Consider the following 21,666-nt stretch of genomic DNA (forward strand, 5'->3'; position numbering starts at 1 on the left):
GCGTCCACCTACCGTATGGGAGGTCCAGGGTTCAAACCCAGGGCCTCCTGACCTGTGTGGTGAGCCTGCCCATGCGCAGTGCTGATGCATGCAAGGAGTGCCATGCCACACAGGGGTGTCCCCCACGTAGACGAGCCCCACACGCAAGGAGCGCACCCCGTAAGGAGAGCCACCCCACATCAGAAAAGCACAGCCTACCCAGGAGTGGCACTGCACACACGGAGAGCTGACACAGCAAGATGACACAACAGAAAGAAACACATATTCCCGGCGCTGCTGACAAGAATCCAAGTGAACCAGAAGAACACACACAGTGAATGGACACAGAGAGGAGACAACGGGGGAGGTGAGGGAAAGGGAGAGAAATAAATAAAATAAATCTTAAAAAAAAAGGTTCACATTACAGGGTTTAGGAAGTAGGATTGAAACCAAGGCAGTCTGACTCTCAAGCTATTCTCCCTTAATATTAAAATACAATTCAGGGAAACGGACTTGGCCCAGTGGTTAGGGCGTCTGTCTACCACATGGGAGGTCCGCAGTTCAAATTCCAGGCCTCCTTGACCCGTGTGCAGCTGGCCCATGCGCAGTGCTGATGCGCGCAAGGAGTGCCATGCCACACAGGGGTGTCCCCCGCGTAGGGGAGCCCCACGCGCAAGGAGTGTGCTCCTTAAGGAGAGCCGCCCAGCGTGAAAGAAAGTGCAGCCAGCCTAAGAATGGTGCCACGCACACGGAGAACTGACACAAGATTACGCAACAAAAGGAAACACAGATTCCCGTGCCGCTGACAACAACAAAAGCGGACAAAGAAGACAACACTGCAAATAGACACAGAGAACAGACAACCGGGGCGGGGGGGGGGGGGGGGGATGGGGAGAGAAATAAATAAATAAAATAACAGTTCAATAAACTGAGTAAACGTAATTGCGTCCAGTAAGTTGAACCATTAACTATATAAGATCACGACTGTTGGAAAGTTTACTGTGGTAGAGCTAGTTGTTGGGTATGGTTGTTTTGGAAGGAGGATGGGAAGAGTGAGGGTGCAGAAATAAAGGGTTTTTAATTTTATGAAAGAATTTAAATAGACTTTAGTAGGTTCATCAAAAGCAGTATTTTGTATTAAAAAGATTTTTGGTTTGTTCTGTATGTTTTTGTTTCACTGCTTGAACCAATATTATTATCTTAAGTGTTTGAAAATTCATGTGGTGAATTTTTTCCTCCCTTAATATGAAACCTAGCATTTGGTACTGGGAATATGCTTCTTTAGAAATTTTAGTGTATATCTGTAGATTTGAAAGTATCATTTAGGAAAGTCACTGGTAGGTATTAAAACAAGGTATAACCTGAAAGAAAAAAAATTCTATGGAGAATACGAAAATAAGAAGATTAACCTATTGTGGTGTAGAGGGCTATAATTTTAACTATGTCAGAGGTCACTAGTGGTCTTTATCCATTTAATCAGAATTAACTGAGAGGCCCTTCTTAGAAAGGTGTCAACTGGTTTCTTATGTAGTTCTTTGCATTTTAAGTGAGATTAATGAATGAAAACATGTTGTAGAGGAAGATTGTAATTTATTGAAAGATTCATGAAGTTTCAGTGACATTCTTAAGGTATTTAATTAGTCTTATTAAAATATACTGACCCTTTTAGAGAAGCTGATAAATCACATAATAGCTCTTAGAACCTCTTTATTCTTTGCTTTATACGATTAACTATGTACTAAGCAATTTATGCAAAGTTTCCACCTTTTTTTAAAACTGAAGTTATCATTTCTTTCTGAATAGGATTAATATGATAATATCATGTAATTAGCTAGAGATACAAAATGTGAAAGTACAATTTGTATAAGAATTATATGAGAATACTTTCTTACCTTGGATTTTTTAAAGGGATATAAGAAGCAAAATAGAGCAATTATTTAAAAGGATTAAAATAGTATTTTCTTTCATAAGGTAGAATTATATCATTTGCTAAAAGTGCTCGTATGTGAGGTAGTAACAACTCACTAACAATCTTAAGAAAATTCTACATTTGATAAAATTGGTAATTTATTATCCTTTATACCCTTAAAATAATAGAAATTAATGAATAATGACATCAAGAAAACCACTTATATAGTGAATATCAGACTTATGGCATTACTTGAAGACAAATTTGCTTCAGCATACTTTTCAGAAACAGTGTGCTGTGTGGAATGGGCAGTTCATAAACCAAGGGTCTGAAGATGTGGGTTCTTCTTGTTCTGAGTTATTTATTAGCAGTGTAACTTTGGGTAATTCGCCTTCTTTTCTTTTTTCTTTAAGTCTGCTGCTAGTTTATGTTGTACTTGGTGCAAGATGAAGGGTGTCAGGCTCAGAGAAGTGTGCCCTGTGGCTTGGAGAGTAGATTGGGGTTTCCTCAACTTCCTTTTTGCTTTTTTGATGTAAAGAGAGCCTAACTACTTTTGAAATTACTGCAGCCCACCTAGTCTCTGGGGCAGACCTTGCCCTCAAGAGGAGGCACCCAGTATTGGTTTTGCCAGGCTGGCTGTAAGCTGACACCATACTGCCTACCAGACTGTTCCTCACTAGGTCACAGGTGATCGTGCAGCTAGAGGCCTAGGGATATTGTGAGGGCTCTGGGGACACCGACTCTGTGGCCATGAACAGGAGGGTGGACTTCCTTATGAAGAGGCCTGCCCACCAGTGACCCAGTTCAGCTTTGGATAGTCTAGGATACTTGGGATGGCTTCCCTGGACTACCTCTGCAGGAGCTTTTACTGGAAGTTTAACCCACACAGCACCAGTGGTAGCCATGGGTTAACACGAAGGAGCCTACTGGAGGAGATGTCTGCCATGCTCTTGTGTGTGGGCTGGTGAAAACTTCGGTGACCTCTCATGGGCCTCTGTGCACTGTCACAGTGAGGGACAAGGTGGGGTACTAAACCTCCAAACCCATTGGCACAGGACGCTGTGGAAGGCCAGGCCCCTGCAGAGAACCCATGGGTGGACATGGGTAATTCACTTGTGAACCTGACTTACTTACTCTGACTGTTTCTTGAGGCAGAATTTATGTCAGATAAAATACTGTAGTTGGCTGTGTAGGATGTGAATTAGATTGTGTATAGTAGAAAACTCAGTTAATAGTGGCTTAAAAAAATCAAGCACTTTATTTTTTAGGTTTTGGCAGAATTTATTATGAATTGTATCTGTCATTGCAATATTATGCAAAGCAAATCCAAAATTCCAAAAATGCCCCCGTATTACACCTATTCTTCCCTCTCCTCCACTTAGTGCCTCTGGTGATGACTGTTTTTATATCAGTATTACAAGTTCTTCCATGAGTAGAATAATAATAAATCTACTTTATTCTGTGGTTGCATTCCCCCCTTACATTTGTTCATTGCTCACTTGAGGCTTTTGCGATGTAATGCCCACTCTGCTTCTGCTTGAGAGGGGGTTTAGATCCCAGAATGCAGGTGGGTGGACCTGTCTTGCTTGCAGTTTTAGATACTCTGTTTATCAGGATAGGCATTGAACATCATGATCTTTTTTTAGTTACCCTGGGTGAGTCTGATGTACTAGAGAGTAAGTATTGGCTGCAACTCTACTGAGGTTCAGGACTTAATCAGTATATGAACAGCTGGAAGATTAAGTGTCTGGGGCATATATTTAATGGGCATAGTGCTAATTATAGTTTCAGATAAAAGAGGCAGAAGAAATGTAGGAAAATTATAAATGAGTCTAACTTTGATAAATTGTTTTGGTAGGTTATCATATTTTCCAAGGTAAGCCCCACAGATGGGGTGCTGATTTCCTGAGGTTATCTGCCCAGTCTGTAGTGTCTAGATGTCTCCAGGACCCTCAGGAGCACTCCTGCTTGTGGCACTGTTTACTGTGGCATTAATGGAAATCCTCCTGAGACATGCATAACCTCTGGAATGACCTCTTTACTCACATTAAATAATATCCACAATCTTTTGTATTTATATTTTAAATAAATATAAACCAGAATGTAAGCTATCTTATTATTAAATCCTAGGAAGTTTTATTAAATTTACTTTTTAAATTCTTATTTTATTTTTTGGTCTTTTTTTTTTTTTTTTAAATATAAATAGGTCACACAAAATGTGATGTTAAAAAACATAGGCTCCCATGTACCCCACTCCCAAGTGCTTTATTTTTTTGTATAAAAATGAGAAAGTACTGGGCTGGTATAGCAAGTCTGAGCTGTTATCTGGGACCCATTTCTTTATCTGTCTAATCATTGCTTTCATGCCCATCTCTGTATTCCAGGCCAAAAGAAGGGAAGGTATAGGTAGCAAAAGTTACAGGGCAGCTGAGACAGCCTGCCCCTCTTCTTAGTTTCCTGTGGCTGTCATAACAAGGTACCACAAACTAGATGGTTTAAAACAACAAAAATTTACTGTTTTACAGTTTCTGGAGGCTGGAAGTCTGAAATTAAGGAGTGGTCCACACTGTGCTTCCTTTGAATTCTGTAGGGAAGAATCTGTTCCATGTCCCTCTCGTGGCTTCTGGCAGTAGCTTGGCAGTAATCCATGGTGTCATATCATGGTTGTATCTCTTTCTTTGCCTCTCTCTGTCTCTTCTCACCTTCTTATAAGGACACCAGCCATATTGGGTTATGGGCCAGTTCTTCTCAGTATGGCCTCATTTTAATTTGCCTAATCCCATCTTCAATGACCTTTCCAAGTACAGTTACATTCTGAAGTACTGGGGATTAGAACTTCAGCATCTTTTCTGGAGGACACCCACCGGGAGCTTTCCTAGAGGGCCCTTTACAGCAACTTCCAGTTATATCCTATTGGCCAGAATTTAGTCACATGGACAACCTTTTCAGAAAGTTGGAATACTGTTTTTTGTTTTTTAAACTTGGCATTTCATTGCCCTGAATAAAATTAGGGCTCTAATATTAAGGGAGAAGTGAGAATTTTCACTAGGCAATATTTTATGTAGCTAAAACTTGGGACCAGAATTTAAGTTGTGTAATTAGAGAAAAAGAAAGAAATGACAACTGTGTTTAAAACAAAACAGAAAACAATGATGAAAAAGTAGCACCCAAGATGGTTAATGACCCCACTATTTGTTAATTACCCCTGTTACTTCAAAAAGCATTCTTAATAACAGTTAATAAGTAGTGTTTAGGCTCTTAAAGCATAAAAGTTTCAAAATTTGCTTAAATATATATGTGTATATATATATTTTTTTTTACCAGACATATGCCTTTTATTTTAAAAAATGGAATGCAATAATATTTAGAAGGCTATTAACGCTCTTAAAATTCATGAGTTCAGGTTTCCCATCAGTCAAATAGGAATAAAAATGCGTAGGTTTAAAAAGTTTCTATTATGACTAAAAAATATAACGTATAAAAAGAAATATATATTTTTTAAAGATACATAGATCACAAAAAATGTTACATTAAAAATGTAAGAGGTTTCCACATACCCAGTACCCCACCCCCAGTCTGAAAATTCTGTCATCATTTAAGCAAATAGATTGACTGGGGCTATGCATAGTCTCTGAGTGATTTCTCCCCTTTGTCCAGCATTATCTGACATCTCAAAGGAAGTAACCTTTTTCACTCAAATGTTTATTTCATTTATCAGTCATTGAAGTTCTTTTGAGAAGTATCTTTCATTATATACTCGTTATTGTCTTAATCCTGCTACTATTTAGCCAATATGGAGGCTTTTGTCTTGTAAAATATGCCATCATGACTTTGGCTGAATTTGACTTATTATTAAAATTCTCTTTTCCTGTGTTAACCTCTCATCTATACAGGTCATAGTGTATTTCATCATCTTTTGCTTCTGTGGATTATATGGTATATTCTTACCTTCTGCTCACTGTCCTACAACTGGATGCCTCAGATTACTAAACCTTGCCTTTGTCATTTACAGTTTCAAAGTTACTTACCCAAAATGCAATTTTTATTCCTTTTAACAAACTTCCAAAGCCAGAAATATCCTTACTTACTCAACTTGACTTAGCTATTTCTTTCTAAACCTTAGATAGCATTTATGGTCCTCCCTCCCTTTATGAATTTTCCATAGGTCAATCAATAAGAACTACTAATTTCTTTTACTCATTTAGCATGGAATTTCCATGGCTGCTGACTTTTGACTTTATTTAATACCTGCAGGTTTTCTTGACTCAAACAAACATACACACATGATTATAAAACATTGAGACAGATAAGGGAATACGAAAAGAAGTCCTCCACTATTTGCCCGTCATAACAAGTAATATATAATACAGAGGTTAAGTGCACATGCTCAAGAGTTAGATGACATGGGTTTGAATCCAGACTCTGCAACTTTCTACCTTGTTACTATGTACAAGTTATTTAAAGTGTTAAAAGATTTCTCTTAAAAAGGCATCTACCCAATAGGGTAAGGATTAAATGAGACACCATAAAAGCTCTTTGCATAGTGCCTGCCTCACACAAGAACACCAATAAATGTTAGCTAGAAGTATCAGCAGTATGAAGTATACCTTAGGTTGGTAGAAGCAGAGCCTGAGATGGGGATTTGGGTGCACCTGATTAGTATAAGAGCTGTGAGGGAAACAGGATAGAGAAGGAATGGAGCAAAGACGAGGATTCAGGTAAAAGCCTAGGCCTGGCCTGCTCCTCATGGGGAGGGTTCTAGAGTTTAAGTCAAACCACAGAGTTGTCCTGTTGTGAGGCAGAGACCTGTGGGACAGGTTTTTATAATCCTCTGTCAGTTAGTCCTTGCAGATCAGACAAGGGCAATTCTCTTAATGTCACATGGCAGCATTTGCAGATCCCCATAAAGGGGATCTGGGTATGGCACAAAGGGTTTTCCATGGGAGTGTTAGAGTATACTGACTTGACAGCCCTAAACTTTTAGTGGCTTAGAACAGTAAAGTTTATTTTTCACTCAAATTGTCATCTGGTAGAGTGGCCAGGCTTCTTCTTTTTCTTATGTATTGTAGTTCAATCCTTTTCTGGCCCTCACAGTACTCTATATTCACTCTCAAATGAAGATTGTTCATGAGAGGTGTGTTTTTTTGTGTTTTTTTTTTTTTAATTGGTCAGGTCTGGAACTGGAACATATCACTTCTGCTCATATTCCATTTGCAAGAACTCAGGCATATGGCCATATTGCGCTACAGGTGAGAATGGGAAATGTAGCCTACCTGATGCTCTGGAAGAAGAACACAAGATATGATGAGTACTAGCCATTTCTATCCCATGGTGTTTGATAGTTTTGGGGGGCTGGTGGTGATGAAGGGACTAAATTTTATATAAAGCCAAATTTAGGATTATAAATAAGGAAATGTATTTTATTAGCATCTAAGGTCCTGCAACATTAACATTAGTGTTCTCATTTTTTCCTGTTGATTTCTAGCCTTTGACATAAAGCCATATTCTAGAACTTAGGCACATTTGGAAAATCTTTCAGTCTGTCTATCTATATAATACTATTACCGGTGGGGGGGGGGGTTACCATTATGCAAACTCCTCCTAATATAGTTTACTTTTCCTTGAGCAATTTCTGGCTTAAAGAGTGTAGTCCTAATTTGTTTATCAGTCCTTTAGAATTTGACCCTGTAAAAACGTGTCTCATTGATATAGTATGTATGGGTGAATAGTTATTACTAAGCACCATTTTTCATTTTACTTAAATCCTCCTTTGTGTTTGTATGTCTGTGTGTGTATATGTCATGCATCTTACAAATGAATTATTCTTATTTAGATATACAGTAGAAAAAAGGAAATTAGCCTGAATTATGTATCTTTAATACCAGTGTTAGAAGTAGACACCACAGACTATTCACCTGATTGTTATTCTTCCAAGAGTAATTGTATTGTTTAAAAAAGTAGGGAGCTGATTGGTGGGTAAAGAAGAGTCTTTCTATTAATCTCACTTCTCCTCTCTAATAAGGTTACTTAATTAAAATAGAAGTTAAATTATTTGTATTGTACAATTAAGTTTGAGAATTAGGTTCTTTTATTCTTCTATAAATGATAACCTTAGACTTTTGAGGTCTGTCTCCAAAGCAGCAGTCATTGCAGATCTTTACTTCTCTTTGGTACTAGTGCATTGTATATGTTTCAGGTATCCTCAACTCAAGATTATAATAAAAGAAGGTAATTATGAGAAGCTATATACTAACTATATTTACTGAATGGACTGCCATCTCAAATGTCATATGAAAATCATGATAATGACAAATGATGGTGAGCTTTTGTTTTATGCTAGATACTGTTTAAGCACTTTACACTCTTCTTTAATTTTTCTAACACCTGTAAGGTAGGTATTATTATCCCTATTTTACGGATGAAAAAAACAAGGCGCAGAGCAATTAAATCACTTACTTAAGGTTACAGCTGGTAGTAAGTGGTAAGGCCAAAATACACAGGGCTGGGGTTGAATCAAATCATTCTGCCTCTAGAGTCCACATTTTTAGCTGATATATTATATTATGCCTTTAGAATAGATTGTCAGTATTTTCCCAAACTGAACATTTAAAAGATCTTCTGAAAGTTAGAATAAAATTCTAATTAAATACTAGTGAAGAATTGTGAATCTTCTATGTTCCACTGAATGTGGAAAAACCATCATTCCTTATAATATGAGAGAGAATTTTGGGGGCTTTGTTATATATTGCTAACATTTGAATGCCTTTGTGTTTGCAGTTAGACAGCATATGGATAATTAGTAAAAGTAAGGGAGGTTTGGGGAAGAGATGAAAATCACATTATGAAAATTCCAAAGGGGACAAGATTTTTGATCTCAATATATTTTCAGTTTAATACCAAAAAAAGATCTTTAGAAGTTATGAATATTTAAGGTAATCTCTCAGGAAATCTGGTAAGTGCTTAGAGACTCAAGAAGTAATGTACCTAGTTTTTAGGCAGCTTGAAATTTTTATTGAAAACTAACCACATCAGTCTCTTTTTTAGTTCATTCTTATAATTCAGTAACTATTTCCTTTTAGAAAAGGATGAAAGGGGTTAAGAAACGTTTTCCCTCATCTCAACCTGTGGCAAAGTAAAAAGTCAAAACTTTGCAGATCTACTTAATGATGGAGTAGAAGTCACTCTACTTTTCCACTTATATTTGCCTTATCTATAATGAGAAAACCTATCTCTTGGAAGACAGGAAATTAACTATCTGCTAGAAGGAGGGAAGGAAGATTTGTAAAGAACCCTCATTGTGACAGCCACATGACCAGTACTGCTCAGAGCATTAACAGTACAGGACAAGACATGTAGCACTGACATGCAGTTGTCGAATTTATAAATAACTGCCAATTTCATAAGAAAACAAAGGACACAATGGATAGGGCATCCACCTACCACATGGGAGGTCTGTGGTTCAAGCCCCAGGCCTCCTAGACCCGGGTGGAGCTGGCCCATGCGCAGTGCTGATGCGCGCAAGGAGTGCCCTGCCACACAGGGGTGTCCCCCGTGTAGGGGAGCCCCACACACAAGGACTGCGCCCCGTAAGAAGAGCCACCCAGCGCGAAAGAAAGTGCAGCCTGCCCAGGAATGGCGCTGCCCACACGGAGAGCTGACACAAGATGACAGCAAGAAAAAGAAACACAGATTCCTGGTGCCGCTGATAAGGATAGAAGTGATCTCAGAAGAACGCACAGTGAATGGACACAGAGAGCAGACAACTGGGGCGGTGGGGGAGGGGAAGGAGGAAGGAGAGAGAAATAAAAATAAAAAAAAAAACAAAGGATAATCCAATTATCTGTAAACCTAGTGCTAAATGAAACCAGTAAGAGCATTAGTAAAAATTTGATATTAAATAATGAAAGCCATGCCATGTTTATCAGTAAATACTGAAAAGTCAGAAATCTCTTTCAGCTTGTTCTAATTATGTGCAAAGTTAAAGAAGTTAGGGTGAAAGAGGCTGGTATTCTCTGGTCTCCATGAAAGCTGAAAAAAGTCAGCTACAGAAATAATTTGTCTTAAACCTGAGAATTAGTTCTGCCTTCTATTTATTGATAATACAGATGTAAATACTATAAAAACAAAATATACCCTATAGTTAATCATGCTAGAATGGAATGAAAATAAACGGAGCTGAAATAGAAGAGAAATGATGATACGTTGATAGTAGTGTATAATTACATAGTAATTCCATTATGGCTGAACAAATTAAGCTTTGCTGAAATTGGTAAAACACTTGTACATTGACAGAAAGTTTTCACGTTGAGTAATGCTGAGTTCTGTAGTTATTAATATGACAATTACTTAAGGGGTAAATGGAAATAAGCCCAAAAGACTCTCCCATTTCTCTGAAAGAATTTTTTACCCTTTTCTTGTCTTCCTTCTTCCTGATGCCTTCTCCTCACATCACTGTTTGTTTTTTTTTTGTCAGCTCATTAACTTAGTGGTGATGATACACCTAATGAGTTAGGAGCCCTGATGCATGCTAAGTTGTAGTTATGGTTGAAACCTTGCCCACGAATCAGTAGCATAACACTTTGAACCTTTGTTATAGTTCAGCATACTGTTCCTTTTTTTTAATGAAAAATATGACCAAGTGTAGTAGTCGATAGAATAAGAATTTATACCTTTGTTAAAAATTAGGCTGCTGCTAAAATTAGCAGCAGCACATTATTCATGCTAGAAATTTTATTTAGATGTAGGTACATGAAAACAGAAGATGGAAATGAAATTCAGTAAGAATGCAGAGGACATTCTGGTAGAAGGAACAGCTTATACATTGGTATCTAAGATAATCCCTTTTATCCTCTGCCTTGTAGGAATCAAACTTCTGTGATAGAGAGTTTTAGGTAGGGCATGTAAGTGATAGAATAAGGGACTAGAAGATGGGAGAAGATTTTAAGTTGTTATGAGGAATAGGAAAAGGAGATAAAGACAGGTGACATTAATGGACCTGTTAAAATTAAATATGAACTTTTAGTAATTCCATTTCATTATAATGAGATTTTTCATCAAACTTCGCTCTATAATCTGGCTGTAGGGGTAAAGAAGGTGGGCATTTGGGTAGATCTGTAACCCTTGTGCAAGCAAAGTGAGTCACCTGAAAGTGTAAGATAGAGAGGGACTTAGGCAGCTGGTGAGAGAGTGAAGTGTAGGACAGGACAAAGTGAAGTCTTTATAAAGCAGGGGTTCTTAACCTTTTTTATTCCACAGACCCCCTAAGTCCACGCTATACTATGTTATTTAATGAACATATCACACCTACACCAGCACGTCCCCATAAGAATAATGCTTTTTTGAATTTCAATTCAAGCTCAAGCACCCCTGCTTTTAAGGGAGTGTTGTAAGAGAAGCTGTTTTCCATAGACAAAGATTTCACGTTTCAGCTGAGGTAGAAACATAGAGTAGCATTTTCCAAAGAAACAGATGGCACAAGGAAGTTTGTGTATGATGTGGTGAAGTTTCTAAAGTTCCCAATTTGTCAGTTGGGTGCCTACTACCATTTTCAAATCTAAATTGGGGAGAGATGAATTTTTAAATCTCCAAATTTAATAATTTGATAAAGTTTGTGTTATGTGGGTTGAAATTGTCCCCCACTGCATTTTCATTATGTCCTAAATCATATGAATCTTTGTTGTAAGCTTTAACTTATTTTTCTTGAATGTTGTGTATTGAAATCTCTGATGATTTAAAAATATTAAAATTAGTGGTGTGACCTTGGGCCAGTTGTCTAATGACCTAAGTAAATTTCACTTTTCTTAATTGTGAAATGGGACCGGTAATAATCTGCCTTCACTGTCAATGTGGGTATAGGGCCTCATACATAGGAAGTGAACAATAAATGTTAGAAATCATGATAGCCATAATCAGGAACTCCTTGACTCTCTGTTTCTTTATCTCTGCTGTTGAACCCAGGATCTCCCCATACTCCCAGGTGGTTCTTACTTTGAAGTAAATACTTGTAAAGCTTCGATTCTTGACTGGTTTGTTTTAGACTCACAGGATTGTTTATTTAAATTATATGAGAATCACTACAGTAGTTTGTCACAGTATGGTTTGGAATGTGTCAGGAGTGTTGAGTCAGATAGAAAAAGGCTGCAAGTCTTTGGTATGTAGAAAGAATGATTTCCCATTCTTAACCTTAGTGCTTGTACCTTTCTGTCTTGTCACCCAGAACCTGTCCTTTGGTTCAAAGCCTTGCATTCCCAAACACTAACCTGGGGTCTGACTGGTTGTTCTCAAGCCTTCCTGTTTTGGTTCCACTAGGCATTAAGTGCAGATAAGCAAGAGAATTGATGTTTAATTTATTAACTTCTTTTTGAGCACCTGCTGAATACCTGACTCAGGAGACAGAGACATGTTTCATACAAATTATTCTCCTCCTCTCCCTCTACTTGCCCCAGTCTTGATGCCACCCAAAATGCAGCATGGCAATCCTACTGTTAAATTAGATTGCAGATTGCTCCAGTTCTAGCCCAGGTTTACCAATTTATCTTTTAACTGCTTCCATGATTCTAAGAACATGAGCTAAAAATTTCAGAGTTGGCATGGATCCTAAAGTTTATCTAGTCCAGTTCACTCCTTTTCTACCACAATCATATTCTTCTGATAAGCACTTCTATAGTTGAGGAACTTTTATATAACTTCTCAAATATATCATTCTATTTCTGGTTATTAGAATCTTGAGTTTTATCAGTGTCTTTCTTATATTGAATTAAAATCTGCCGACAACAACCACCACCACCAAACTCATATCTAGGAAGTCTTACTTTAGTCATTTGGTAAAAACCAAAACAAACCTACTTACAAATGACCACTACTCATATTTGCAGAGGGCTGTTATTTATTATCACACTTTAAAGGTTTGAAAGATTTTTTCCTATGTCTTTAGGTAGCTGTTATAATAGTAGTTTTCTTATATGTTTAAACTATTAATACTTATGGAAATATGTATTTCCATTTTTAAAAAACATAATTTAAAATTTTAAAAATAATAATGATAGAACATCAGTAATTTATTATCCAGGAAGTTGTGAAAATTATTTTAAAACATGTTTTGAAATGTTTATAAATGTCAGAATAAAGTTGATAGGTAAAGCTAAAGATGGAACACTAATGCTAAACTTTTAACAAAGAAAACATTCAGGATTTCTGGAGAAATACAGTACTATTTTGGGGATCTCTCGGTCTCTCGGTCTCTCTCTCCCCTCTCCCACACACACACACATATATTTCATTGTCTTTGACCAATAACCAGTTATTTTTTTGAACAAATCTATTTTATTGATATAGATTAATAAAGCATAAATCCATCCAAACTGTACAATCATTGGTATTTGGTATAGTCACATAGTTGTGCATTCATCATTCCAGTCATTTTTAGAACATTTTCATTATTCCAATAATAAAAATAGTAATAACCAAAAAATAGACAATAAAAAAACCTCATCACCTCTCAATCTCTTTATGCTTCCCCTGCCATACATAGCTGCTCTTCTGTTTCCATTTCTCTAGTTAAAAAAATAGTATTTTTAGGAAAAGAGGTAAGAATTTGGGAGTGGAAGAAGGTAGGCAAGTCCATTGAAACTACTAATGCAGATTCATAAATAACAGTATTTAACCTATATTATTAGAAATACGTTTTCTATCATTCTGATCAAAGTAGAAATATTAAATGTCTATACTTCAACATTATACGAATAAAGTCTCAAACATGATAAAATGCATACATTCACTAGGGATTAAAAAAACTTCCAAATTAAGTATGAGTGTATACAATTTGTGTTCTCACTTATAAATCTTTAAGTTACTAATCTTTATTGCTTTTGGTGTGCATTAATTTTTACATTTATCTAGATTAAGAAGTGATACTTCCAAATGTTGAGACGGTGAATATTTCCTTTATTTTACCTGAAGTTATTATAAATTTAAGCTGGGGCTTTCTATTCCACATGTTTCAATAAATACCTAAATATCTTCATTTTTTTAAAGGTATATTTGTTTTCAACATATTTTTCAATCACTATATCACCTGCAGTCTTATGGGTTTGTGGTATTTATGCTAGTGTTTATTTTGTATTGTTTTAATAAAACCTATACTTATTGTCGTGGATCTCAACATGGGAAGGGCAGACTTTTAAAGGGAAAAAGGAAAGCAAATATAGTTTAAAAAGCCTTTTCCATATTATAAAATCATTTCTTAAAGGGGAAAACTAATTGTATGAATAATAAAATGATGAAAGGACATTAGAAATTTAAGAGAAAGGAGTGTGATTTTTAAAAGTTGAGAAACACTGGCTCAGTTTCAGAAAATGGGGTATTAAATGAAAATTATTGTGATAATATGTAATAATGAATTATTTCCTTTTGGGGTAGTGGAGATCATTGTGAGGCATTTTTTAAAATGCTGAGTCTTACATAAATGTGGATGGTATTAAAATCTCCATGAATATTTGAAGGACCATCTAAAAAAGGAAGTGATTTTAGTTTGTCTCTATAGAGTTTTACTAGCAACATGTAGTTATTGAAATTTGCTAATCTGCACAAGTTCATTTAAAATCTTTTATTTAAAGGAATCTAGCTGTAATGATCCTTTTATAGTTATTTGGTTTCTTAAATATTTCATATTTTTCTGTTTTGTCAGAAATTACCTATTTTTGTTATGATACAAATTGAATTTCTTTTTCTTTTTAAAGTAAAGCAGCTTCATTGATGTAGCTTATGGATGCATTAAATAGGTAGCAAATAATAGCATGGTTTGAGAAGATAAATCTCAAAACCATCTAAAGTAGACATTTAGTCTTTTGGATTAATGGGAGAGAAGGTCAATAATTGCATGCGTTTCAAGAAGCTTAAAAATTATATATATTCTTGAGGTGCTGAAGTAATATTAAAACGTTGAACTATCTTCTAGATACTGCATTTTTATTTTGACTTGTTTCATTCATTATGGCAGAAATCACCTTTTTTATTATGAACTTATATAGAATATAGAAGAAAGTTAGTACCTTTCTGAAAATTATAGACTATTTTTCTGCCTTTCCTCCATTTTCCTCTTGTTTTTTAGGGCCCTCCAGAATTCCCACAGCATACACCTGGACCAGTTCCCAACAATTTTAGCCAGCCCCCACGACTTCCTCTTCAGGACCAGTGGAGAGCGCCACCCCCTCCTCAGGAACGAGACCCTTTCTTCTTAGGAGGTAAATAAAGAATAGTGCAGAGTAATTAGTTGATGTGCCTAAACACATTTATTTATTTATTTTTAAACTAAATTTAACTCCCAATAGAGGATTTTAAGAATGTCAGATTTTTGTACCATAGCCATTCTGTCTTTGTTATTTCACATCTGTATTTGGACATTTTTAGTATCTGAAATGTGAAAATCTCACACAAATGAAGTAAGGATTTATAGAAAATGAGTATTGAAGCAATCTAGAAATAAAAGGAAAAACCTAGAATTCTGATTTATTTTCAAACACTTGTACTATTTGGCCATATTAAGATAATACATTACAATTGGTTTTCTAAGAAATGCATGTTCTTTATAACTAGGAATAACATTGCTTGTCCTACCATTTAGTTTCAGGTGAACCAAGGTTCCCAAGTCATCTTTTTCTGGAACAGCGAAGCCCCCCTCCACCACCACCTCCTCCCACACTTCTGAACAGTAGTCATCCTGTTCCAACTCAGAGTCCTTTACCATTCACTCAACCTGGACCAGCATTTAATCAACAAGGACAGCAACCAGTATTTCCAAGAGAAAGGCCTGTAAGACCAAACCTTCAACCTCCAGGTCCTGTGGGAATTCTTCACTTCAGCCAGCCAGGATCAGCAAATACACGGCCGTTTATTCCTCCTAGACAACCGTTCTTGCCTGGCCCAGGACAGCCGTTCCTACCAACCCATGCACAGCCTAATCTTCAGGTATGTATCATGTGTAAAACTTAAAAAACAAAAAAGAATACATGTAGCTTTGAATCTTTGTGTTTCATTAAAGTGAAGTTTCAAATGTTTATTCTAGCCTAGTCATTTATGGAAGATATTTAAAGAATAAGGGTATTGAATCTTAAATGTACTGTTTATTAATGACAGCATTCTTGGTAGTATTCTCTTCTTAGTAGGAGAGGTGAAAAAAGTTTTTGTTATTTTGGGGGACATGAAAAAATTTATTGAGATTACTTAAAGAATATATTATTGCTAATAAAATGAGGATTTTTTTTTTCGTAATGCATTTGCTCATCATTGCAAGATTTCTTAAAAGTTTGTTCCAGAGGAAACAAAATACTTTGTCAAACTATGTTCCTGCTATAATAGTGAAAAGATTCTTTGTGTGCAGGGAGGGGGAAAAAAGTGTTGCTGTTCATTCATTGTTTGAAAGACTTGAGTGCCCTCTGCTGATGGAATTCTGTTTCATGGGTTAGTTTTGGTATTTGTGATATCTTTCTTACCTGGTGTATTTCTTCTTGTAGTTTAACTTTACTGTTAAAATATATAATGATGGTATGTTTGAGTCACCTATTTAGAAATACATGGAATAGGTGTCTAACCTAAAAAAGATAAATAAATGATTATTATTTAAGGTGTTACAGTAAGATAAAGCTTGGTTTTTAGTTTTTCTTTAAAAGTACATCTCCATTGCAGAAATACTTAGAATATAGACAAGTGTATAAAAAAGGGAAAATACATAATCCCATCACCCAGAATCACTAACTGACTAACGAAACATTGATTAGGTGTGTATTTTTTTCAGTCATTAAAAAATACATACATCCTCATCACCAATCACCTTTTTTTCCCAATTAGTGCATCATTAATATATTTCTTTGTCAATAAGACTTCTTTTACTGCATCATTTTAAAATGCTGCACAAGATTGCATTTTATGGCATTACTATTTTTTGCACATGTATATGGTTTTAATATTTTGATATTCTTTAAAGTGCTGCAGGGAACATCCTTGAGGTAAAGTGTTTGCTTACATCCTTAGTTATTTTCTTAGGATAAATTCCTAGAGTTCTGAGTTAAAAGGATTCAGGGCAAATATAACACGTAAGATAGTATCTTTTGGCTTAGTTTTATCTTCATGAATAAATTTAGAAGGATGTTTTGGTACCATTTAAAGCTTCTTTCCAGTGTTGAGATTTTCAAGGAAATGAGTGAATTGGAATATAACTAGTATATGTGTTTATAAACTATTGTTTCTCTTTCTTTGACATCTGAAGGGGCCATTGCATCCTCCATTGCCACCTCCACATCAGCCTCAGCCTCAGCCTCAACAACAGCAACCTCAGCATCAGCAGCAACAGCCCCAGCATCAACCACAGCATCATCAGCACCAGCCCCAGCACCAGCCCCCGCTTCAGCCCCAGCACCAGCCTCCACATCAGCCTCCACATCAGCCTCCTCCCCAGCATCAGCCTCCTCACCAGCCTCAGCACCAGCCTCCACATCAGCCCCAGCAGCATCAGCATCAGCATCACCATCACCTGTCTGTTCCTCCTCCACCTCTGATGCCCATGTCTCAGCCACAGTTTAGGCCTCATATGCAAACTGCTCAGCCTCAACCAAATAACAGTCGAATGCAGTGCCCCCAGCGCCAGGGTCTCAGACATGTAAGTATCAGACAATGCTTTCATGTTGCAGGTGTTTGGACACCTTTAAGTTACAGGTCTTTAGGGACATGATTTTTGAGGTAGGACAGTTTCCGATTCTGATTAAATTTTTAAAAACATAGTACATTTTTCTGAAGTGAAAGCATGTTTTAAAAAAGTCACTTAGGAAATTGGTTTCTTAACTATAGAAAGTAATAATTTATCCCTTTTGTGCCTTAAAAACTATATTAATATTATTCACTTTAGTATCTAAGTTTCTTATATATAGCTGTTTCTGTAATAATGATGTTTTTAACTGACCCTTAACTTTAGGAAATATTTTAGGATGATAGTCACTCTGCCCTTTCCAATGCATTCTTTTTGTCATGTATACTATCTGTATCTCTTCGGGCTTTGAATGAATCAGTAAATGAATTCAGGAAAAATGTATTGAATATCTTCTGTTGCTGGGCACTATTCTAGTCCTGGGAAAACAGCAGTGAACAAAAGAAATAAATTCTCTGCCTTCATGGAACTTTTATTCCACTGTGGGAGAATGATGATGCATTTCTTTGTGAGGTTATGTTCTCTAGTACCATTAGCAAATGTGGTGCTTGTCATTCATCACAGGAAACTGGGAAATATATATTGTTCTAAAAATAACAGGCTAGAATGATTATTGCCTCAATCTTCCATTAAATCACTAACTATATGAAAGAGGCTTTTGTAATTTACTTTTTAAGGAAAAAGAAATAGTATGCCTAATGTAAGAGTTTTACATTGTAAGTTGAGATAGTTGGGTTTTCCGTTTAGTACTGTCCTTTTTTTGCCCTTAAGCTTCAACCATGCTACTTAGCTGCTTTGAATCTCAGTTTTCCTAACACCTGCTTCTTTCTTTCTTAAGTAACACTGAGATTTAAAAAGTGATGTAAGAATTTAAAAGGATTCCTAATGAATGTGCTTTATTACCTAAGTTTCATTTTGCTAGAATAATTTTGAGACTTATGCCTTGAAATCTTTGACCTGAGTGATCTTAGAGCTAAATTCTTTCCTCTAGGTTTATGTCAGTTATCTATAAACTCTTCTAGGTGTTGGTTTGCTCAAGAATACTTAGGATAAACATAACTAAGAATTTTCTCTGTAACAAAACTTTTATGGTATCTTTGTCCTCTAGGGAGTAGTTTTTCTTGGGACATTATAACTTAATACTTTTCTTGTTCCACCTTAAACTTAAGTAACTAAATAAAAGTATTAATACCTTTAATCCATACAATTCCTTATGGCAGCCAGAGTCCATTATTGGCTTTACTAATTCTGCTAAAAACGTTGGTCCCCATGGGAATGTATTCAGGCTTCTGAAGCACCTACTGAAAATCACACTGGTGTAATTACTGTAAAGGGGAGCATATCTGTAGGCATGTATTATACTTTGTTCCTTCTCCCAAGTTTCCACTTTTAATTAGAATTTCTTTCTTCTTATGATAGAATACAGCTTCACAGAATGTAACCAAACGGCCAATTCAGCAAATGCAGCCAACTGCTCCAAGAAATAGTAATTTGCGGGAATTACCAATAGCACCATCGCATGTTATAGAAATGAGTAACAACCGTTGCTCCTCCACACCTGCCGCTCAAGTAAAGCCTATTATAAGCACATCACCACCCACGAGATCTGTGATGGGTTCCAGGAATACTCAGGGAAAGACTGACGTGAAAGTCAAGCCAGTTAGCCCCGTGGTTCAACCTAAAGAAGAAGCAAAAACAGAACCAGAGGTAGGATATTTCCAAAAAAAAGAATTGGTGTCAAACAAGAAGCCATATAATCATCTTGTACCTTTTTCTTAGTTAACTTTTACCCAAGAAGTTATTTGCAAAATATTCCCTTTTTTTGGGTTCAGTGGGGAGGACTACATCTTGAACTGGGTCCTTCTTTTAAACTGACAGCTATGTTATATGGGGTGGGCGTGTATTCTCAGTGATTTACAGTGTTAGATCTTATCTGTGTATTTTTGCAATTATCGTTGTACAATATAGAATCTATGTATACCAGGCATTAGCAGACTTTTTCTGTAAAGGGCCAGATAATAAATATTTTAGGCTTTGTAATCCAAACTGTGTTCAACTACACAACTCTGCCATTTTTGCACATAAGCAGTTATAGACAGTTCTTGGGTGAATTGGTGTGTCTTTGTTCAATAAAACTTTATTTACTAAATCAGGCAGTGGGCTGGATTTGGCTTCTGGGCTGTGAATTGCTGTAACATGTTGTCACCTATATGTGACCTTTTCTTGTTCTATACCATCAACTACTAGAAGATAAGGCCACCTTTACTTTTGATATGTAAATAAGATTTGGAGGGGGAGTTTGACTTGTTTTAAATTTTAATCATATATATTGTGGCTCATTTTTAAATAGGTAAAAATGTTGTAAGTATAAATAATAAATATATGGTTTTCAGTTGAGAACTTATTTGCACCTTGATTTATTTTGGGCCATTAGATTGTTTTTTGTTTCTGGGTGGCTCAGTATTAGTACAGTTTTGGTCATGAAGTTTTTAATTAGCTCTTGTTAAGTATCAGTGAAATCTATGCCTGGGACAAATCCCTTGAGGCCATTGGTTTCCTATAAAAGAAATTAATATGATTTGTCTAATGCTGCTATGCAATAGAGATTTCACTTCTGGGCTGCTCCCTTGTAATAAGAGGTGTAAAGGTTGGATAGTATCTGTAAAACTTAGATATACAAAACGAAGTAGTCTAGCATAGCACAGGTTAAAAACACAGTCTTTGTAATGATCTCCCACTGGCTAGTAATATGTAAGTTACTTCACCTCTCATAAGCCTCAATTTCCTTGTCTATTAAATGAGGATTAATGCAAGGCATTTTATGTGCCTGTATGGTAAGAGATCAGTACATGAAAGTTATTAATATACTGAAAAAACTTACATCAATTTGTATAACATTTCAACATGTATTTATCTAAGAAAGTAATAACAGCATGATAGGTTTCTTTAGATTAGAATTTAGGCAAGTCATATTTTATTAATTTTGTGAAAACCAGTTAACACTGGTTTTATCTTTAATTCTCTGAATTTTCTTGGTCAAAATTTCTTCTAATAAAGTATTAAAGTAGTTGTAATGGTGTGTGTTGCTAAATAAGAAATGTAAATACAAAGTCAAACTACTGAGTTATCATTTAATTAGATCGTGTTAAAAGGAGAGTGACTTTTTGGTTTCAAAATCATTATGTGGAAAGAAAGTGGATGTGGCTCAAGTGATAGGACTTCCGCCTACCATATGGGAGGACCCGGGTTCGATCCCTGGGGTCTCCTGGTGAAAAAGAAGAAGAGAAAGCGTGCCTGTACAGCAAGTCAGTGCCTGTGTGGTGAGAGTGCCCAGGCAAGTGAGTCTCGCAGCAAGATGATGATGCAACCAAAGAGAGACAAAGAGGAGAGAATCAAGGTGAAGCACAGCAGAAACCAGAAACTGAGGAGGCGTAGCTGATAGGGAACCTCTCTCCACATCAGAGATCCCCAGGATCGAATCCCCGTGAATCCTAGAGGAGAAAAAATGAGAAGAGAAAACCAAAAAGAGAAATAGATACAGAAGATCACACAGCAAATGGCTACAGACAGCAAAAACAGCAGGGAGGGGGAAGGAGGATTGAGAGGGGAAGGGGGAAATAAAATAAATGAATAAATAAATCTTATAACGAAAATCATTATGTGAAAGAATCTAGATTCACAAACTGGATTCTTTGCTATAAAACTTATGTTATTTTTAGTTGATAAAGCTAAATTGTATAAATTGATTCGGTTCACAAAAAATTAAGTCATATATACATGACTTTTATCTTAACAGTGGCCAAAATAATGTGAAAAAAGTATTCTTTTAGATGTACCACTATGTCTGGTTATCTGTTCTTTCATAATAGTTGATTTATGTAGGCTTCTAAAGAATACTTAGAGTTTAACTTCTTCATTTACTGCTTTTTTACGAAAGTTATTGAACTTTTTCAAAGATTATTTGATAGACTTTCAGAATGGTTTGGAGCTGGAATATTAAAGGCATTCCTTATATACCATTAATATTCCAGTACTGCAACTGGCAACATTTTGATTCTGAGGAGAGTGCATGAGTTCAAGG

At 36.2% G+C, this 21,666-nt stretch overlaps 1 protein-coding gene across 10 annotated transcripts in view; it reads left to right on the plus strand.

Moving 5' to 3' along the window:
• Positions 1-21,666, plus strand: part of RBM33 (RNA binding motif protein 33) — a 181,701-nt gene that overhangs the window by 107,879 nt on the left and 52,156 nt on the right. For all 10 annotated transcript variants that reach the window (XM_058297600.2, XM_058297601.2, XM_058297607.2 and 7 more), the window contains 4 exons: positions 14,997-15,129; positions 15,510-15,853; positions 17,151-17,540; positions 19,005-19,292. In XM_058297600.2, coding sequence (XP_058153583.1) covers positions 14,997-15,129; positions 15,510-15,853; positions 17,151-17,540; positions 19,005-19,292 — 1,155 coding nt within the window. The remainder of the gene's footprint in view (positions 1-14,996; positions 15,130-15,509; positions 15,854-17,150; positions 17,541-19,004; positions 19,293-21,666) is intronic.

The sequence above is a fragment of the Dasypus novemcinctus genome, chromosome 5 (genome assembly GCF_030445035.2).
Source record: "Dasypus novemcinctus isolate mDasNov1 chromosome 5, mDasNov1.1.hap2, whole genome shotgun sequence".
In the NCBI taxonomy this organism is placed as follows: Eukaryota; Metazoa; Chordata; class Mammalia; order Cingulata; family Dasypodidae; genus Dasypus; species Dasypus novemcinctus.